Genomic DNA, 6,178 nt, shown 5'->3' on the forward strand with positions numbered 1-6,178 from the left:
TGTACTCATGGTTAGATGTTGTATTAGGTTTGGAGATAATGTCCAAAAATAAAATAAAATGTAAGAACTGTGTATATACACATAAAGACTATTTACAAATTTGAAGTATCATCAATTATTCATGAAGCATAACATTCACATGAATCCCTTGTTTCTTCATGTCATGAAACTCCAAAACATTTAAATATCAAATTGATCAAGTTTTTATTTTTTAGGTAGTAGTTAATTGATGATACACACTAAGCTCATTTAGATGGAAAGTAGTTAATTTATATATTACGACCAATAATGACAATGAGATTTGGATCCTATCTGATAGCTACTATCCTAGAAGTCGTGATTCTACATAAGGTGAACTTTTATCTTGATCTTTGTTATATATCCTTGATTGAAGTTTTTTATATTACGTTAGTTTACATAGATTATATCTACAATAAATTAAGTTATCATATTATATTTTCTATCCTATTTATATACAATTAAAAAATCAACTCAATATTAAATTTGTATTTAAAATAGAAATTAAATAAATAAAAAGGCAAAATAAACTACACAAATTTGAAGTTAGATTTAATAGTTTAATTCAACGGAACTAGGATACAAGTACTATTATGTTCAGATCAAATGATTTTTCACTGTCACTTTATTTCAACTATGCAACTCAAGCAACTCCACCTAAATTTATGCAATTCTGCCCTATGTTTTTACAATTAAAAAACAACAATCAAACTTTTATCCCACTAGGTTGGGTCGACTATATGAATTGAATGACGCTATAATGTTCTATGGGTGCAGATAAACTCTTATGCTTCTGTTGCTTGGCTATAGAAATGTTGCATACACCTCAACATACTTTTTACCTCTACAACCATGCAATTCTTCAATAACAGTTACACAAACAGAACATCTAAATGCAACCCTCTTTGAGATGCTCTAATAAATCTCATATGGCAAGAATCAAGGTACAAAATTTCCAAACACATCAAATACTCATAGTATCTAGTGTTTCAGAACAAATAAAGATTAACTTTATCTGGCAAGATGCATGCAAAATGGGTCTATTAAAGGAATCTCTTCGATAGATTAACCTGTTTCCCATAAAAGCATCCATATCTCAATCATGGATTAAATAACACATTCTTGTCATGCTACTTCTAATACTTTTCTTCTTCATGATGCTGTTGTTTCAGCCTTTTTATCCTCCAATACTTTCAACTCGTTCTGCCAATCTTCCAGTTTTGCTAGCTTGTCTAACTGCTCCGGCTTCAAATCTTTCGCAGCAGTTTTCTGCTGCAGCTCTTCTGTGAGTCGAATCTGCATCAACCAATCTAAATGTTAAGCTAGGAAAAAGCGAGAGCACTATTTGAACCCTTGAAGTGTTTACTATGACACAATCTCCTCTTTTAACTTCACATAAGCCTACTTGCTTTCGTAAAAGAATCGAATGATGGGAATATAAACAATACTCCAAAAAGAAATTCCAAAAACTCAGTTACGAAAAGTAGGTGCAACACTCAGTCATTCAGCAATCTATCTTTAGCAATGTTTTTGGTCGAGTCACCATCAACTCTAAAAATAAACATATCTTATATATTATCACAACTGATAAAATAGACATGTGAGGAGACAATAGCATGGTTTCCTACTTACAGTCTAAAGGAAATGCAGCTACTTAGATGGACCTAGTAGGGCAAGGGTAAGATTTGAAAGTTTATGGACCAACATTACTGAAATATTTTATTTTACGGAATGTCGGAATATGGATAAAAGAATATTAGTAGGGAAAAAAAGATAGATAAGAAGTATTCCTAAAATAAAATTTCAAACTATAGAATCTTAGACAATGCAACAAAGCTCTTGTTTTATCCCCGAGAGAAAAAATAAGTTGTCCAATCTTGTTGCATATCACAACGGTAATAAATTCCTTTCACACCATAGTGAGTAGAATACCAATTACCAAAGAGAGGTTATAAATTACAAATCATATCCCATAGCAAATACAACTAGACAAGGTGTAGAGACCTAAGTTGCATGATACACAATACAGGTTCTGGTACATGGTTTGTGCTGGTTCATCACTTTTTATGTTATTATTACAAGACTTCCTCTATGACGAATCCAGTACATAGTATGCTGAATTCAGTATGCAATATGTAAGGTAAATGAGTGAACCATGTAACTATGGAAATAGATACCAAGGTTGTGAAATCACAATTCAAATCATTATTGAATCGTAAATCTTAAATCGAATTTTAAGATTCATAAACATCATGAAAATAACTTAAAATATATCATTTAAAGGATGCATTACGTATAAATTTTCCACATATGAATAAAAAACAATCATAAATTCATATTTCTTAAGTTATAATTAAGTGTGTTGCCATCAACAGGTTATGGTTAAACATAGCAAGGTGATAGAAATCTGAAGGGGGAAAGAGAGAAAATAAGAAAAATTGAAGGTTTTTGTGTGACTCTTACATTCTGCAACTTGCGGATTAAAATGGCAATGACATTTTTTGGGTGTTGAGGCCCACTTAAATGCAAGTAATGTTGAGTTCCAGTAACCAAAGGAAAAAAACTTCTCATATTTTAAAGCTGAGATTGACCAAGTCCACTGATACAATAGGCTATTCAAATAAGCAAAACACATCTACCATGCTCCACCTAAGATTTATATGAGCATATATAAATAATACATCATTAATGATGTATTTAAAGCTACTTTTCATAATGTTCATGAATAAAATGATTCAATATGAGTTACGATTCAAAAATTAGCCTAGCAATTGACAATTTAAATATGAATCGCGATTTGACAACCTTGTCTGGGACATGGCAAAAGAAATGACTTACCATATTTACTATAACTAATCCTTTTTTTGGACTGGCACTAAAAGTAATCTTATATACTGTTATCGTTAACTCGGAAATGATGGTTGTATTTTAAACATTATTTAATCCATGGAGAAAGGCATCATGCTAATGTCCCTTAATACATAAAGTCATAAAGCACAGTTGGTGTACCTTCTTCTTTAGAGCTCGAATTCTTTTATCTACGTCTTGAATGGAGCAAATTTGTGCAGAACCGTCCACAGAGTTAGAAGTAGGAGTAACAATGGAAGAATTTCCAGAAACAGCTAGCTCATTAATCCGGGAGGTCAATGAGTTGACAGATTCTGATGTGTGACCTGAATTGATTATGGATACTACTTCTTGCTTTGCACTATCTTCAGCTGCAGTTGATTCTAAGTCCTTTTCTTTTCCAAGAGCAGCCTGGAAGAACAAAATAAAAGAAAGAGAAGATTGAATTTAAGCGATTTTGGCAACATATTTATTAATTCTCACAATAATAAAATAGAATTTACATATACATTGCATAATAACTGAAGTGTGCTTGATAGTAAAGCTAAGTGCCAGCATTAGGTTATTTTTCATTATTATTGTTATGATCATATAGAGATGTTAAAACCATAGTCACCTAATACATAGTTCTCTTTGGTATGGGTACTGGTACGTAGTACGCGGTACATTATCCTGTCAAGTATCAAATCCTAGTACGTCAGGGGCATAATCAATAGGGTTTCTATAGCTCCATGCACAATCGTTTCTAGTGCCGCTTCTTGTAGGTTTGAATCAACTTTAGCTTCACCATAGGAGAAATACGCCAGGATAAAATTATTTATTGTTTGTTGTAATTCATTCATGTAGGTGAATGCACATCACCAATTACTCATTTTTCTTTGTTCTTTCTTTAACTTAAACTTATGTGAAAATATGGTTCGTTCCTTATAGGTAACCAATTCGCAAAAGAACCATGAATTGGTACGCAAGAACCAATTCACGATTCTCTATCAAACTGAGAGAATTGTGTTTCAATGGTTTCAACTTACAATGTAACAAATTGATTTCTTAAAGGTGACTCAAAGAAAGAACATGGCAAAGAGGAGTGTAAAACTAATAATTAATACATTAAGGAGACGAATCATTTTAACACTTCATGCTATAACTTTCGTGACAATAATTCATGCTAAAATATAACTCAAATAAACTCAGGAAAGAGTCTAGGTTCTCGGCTACATCGTGAGTTTCACCTTAACAAAAATTAAAAGGAAAGTAAGAAGCAATTCAAAAACTTAGCTATCCTAAAAAGTCACTCGAACATGACAGAGCATAACAAACCTGAATCCGCTTTTCCTTCTTTCTTTCATTTCTTTTAACTGATTTAGTCTTCGGCTTTCCATCCAATGCTGGCCCATCACCACCATAACCCGGAGGTCGAACCTGCGAGGCCATCTCCTTTTTCCACTGCAAAATCCAACATGAAGAAATATAAAATGGTGGGAAAAAAACACAGAAGAAAATAATGTAGCATAGCGAACTCTTAACTTATTTAAACAAGTTTGCAGATAAGTTTATGAAAATGTTTTTCAGCTTCTTGAATAAGTGCCCGTAACAAACAATTCATAAAACCTATTATAATCTTGCTCATTGTTCGAATCCAGTAGAAACAAAAAAAATGTCTCACAAATAGTTGTCCACATAGCAATTTCCCTAAGCTTTAGACAACATAAACCCACTTGAAGAATGTATAACACACACAACAAAAATAATCCTAGAATGCAGCATCACTATGCAACAGCCTCTACCATATACCATTTTAACAGTAAGAAAATAAAACATACAAACTTGCATTATGCACAGTATAATACCCACTAATTCCGAATTAAAATCTTATATACCCACTAAAAATAAATAAATTAACTTCCATTACAAAACAAGATATCAAAAGTATCTAGTTTTCATTGGTGGCAAAGGGAGGGTACATTTTATATTGGTATTTAAGATTTCCATTCACTAACTCAAATGTTATGTGATAGAGCTAAAAATCAAAACTTGATAAAGCAAAAGGGGTTATGAGATAGAGAAATTAAAAGGGTCGATAACAAAATGATGAATTGAAATGAAAATGAAAAAGGGTACTAACAAGTGCTCCTTTGGATTGATAAATGGCGACTTCATCTTGAGGAACATAACCAGCTCTGATCCGAAAGGGTTTTCGAAAGGTTCCATCGGGTCGCCTTGTTGGGCCCACAATCCTTTCTCCTTCTTTTAGGTTTTTGCTTAGATCTTCCATAGCTATTTGCTTTTGTTTCCTTTCTTCTTCTCTCATTTCTTTCTCCGACATGTTTTTGTTTAGTGATTTGTGTGTCTGTCTTTGAAACTCTACACTCAAACACTTCTTCTGTGTTGGTGTACTTGGGATTGTGGATGCTGGTTACAACACATGAATATAAAAATGTAAAGAAAGAAATCTTCACTAATTAATTATAATCATCAAATTAAAGAAGATTAAAAGTGTATAAATGACTTTAAATAAAAGTCATTTATACTCATTAAAGTGTATAAATGAATGGTGAATAATATAAATCTTTACATTATGAATATATAGATATTATACTCATTAAAGAAATAAATCTTCACAAATTAATAACAATCCTAAATTTTTTATTTGTGTGGCTAATGTATTTGTTATATTATAGAAGTAATTTAATTTTGTCTCATTAATAATTTATATTTTCAAGTTATATAATAAGATATAAAATTTGAATAAAAAATTAATGAATTATATGCATTTACACCTAACTTTCTAATTTACCTAACAATAATAGAAGATATAAATTATAAAGTAAAAATAAGAACCACCTCATAAAATTTATGAGAAAAGAATGTATGCATTGATAGTACATGAGTTTTATATACTATCATTATATTATCTATCATTCATGTTTAATCACAATTGACCATTCATAAAAAATGTAATACAAATGAATGGTAAATGATGTAGTATTTGTGTATAAATTTTTATACTTATAGTAAGTATAGATATTGCACTCAAAATTAATTACTTATGCCTAGTTATCAAGTAGCAATACTTAAACGGTTAATATTATCATTCATTTTGAACTTATATCAATTCAGAGCTCAGTTTTGTTCAACTCAAAACTCAAATTTGATATAAGTTATTTTTTCAGTTCAAGTTTGACTCAGTTAAAGTTCACGAATTGTTCGACTCAACTCAATTAGTTTATTTGGGTAACTCAAATAATTAATTCATTTTTAAAAATTATGCACAAGATTATAGATAAATATAACCTTATTTATATATAATATTAAT

At 30.8% G+C, this 6,178-nt stretch overlaps 1 protein-coding gene across 1 annotated transcript; it reads right to left on the bottom strand.

Annotated features, from left to right (window-relative positions):
• LOC109359771 (partner of Y14 and mago-like) lies at positions 912-5,234 on the bottom strand. Its single transcript, XM_019604466.1, has 4 exons — positions 4,988-5,234; positions 4,183-4,308; positions 3,028-3,276; positions 912-1,314 (listed from the first exon to the last, which is right to left on the bottom strand). The coding sequence occupies exons 1-4, from the start codon at positions 5,186-5,188 to the stop codon at positions 1,171-1,173; spliced, it is 720 nt and encodes a 239-aa protein (XP_019460011.1). The 5' UTR covers positions 5,189-5,234; the 3' UTR covers positions 912-1,170.

Source organism: Lupinus angustifolius, chromosome LG01 (genome assembly GCF_001865875.1).
Source record: "Lupinus angustifolius cultivar Tanjil chromosome LG01, LupAngTanjil_v1.0, whole genome shotgun sequence".
Taxonomy (NCBI): Eukaryota; Viridiplantae; Streptophyta; class Magnoliopsida; order Fabales; family Fabaceae; genus Lupinus; species Lupinus angustifolius.

Excerpts from the sequence above, each read along its gene's own strand:
- LOC109359771 (XM_019604466.1), bottom strand. The coding sequence starts at position 5,188 with ATGTCGGAGAAAGAAATGAGAGAAGAAGAAAGGAAACAAAAGCAAATA. Across the intron at positions 3,277-4,182 it reads AGAAGGAAAAGCGGATTCAG|GCTGCTCTTGGAAAAGAAAA; the intron begins GTTTGTTATGCT and ends TTGTTCTTCCAG. Across the intron at positions 1,315-3,027 it reads TTCGAGCTCTAAAGAAGAAG|ATTCGACTCACAGAAGAGCT; the intron begins GTACACCAACTG and ends TGGTTGATGCAG.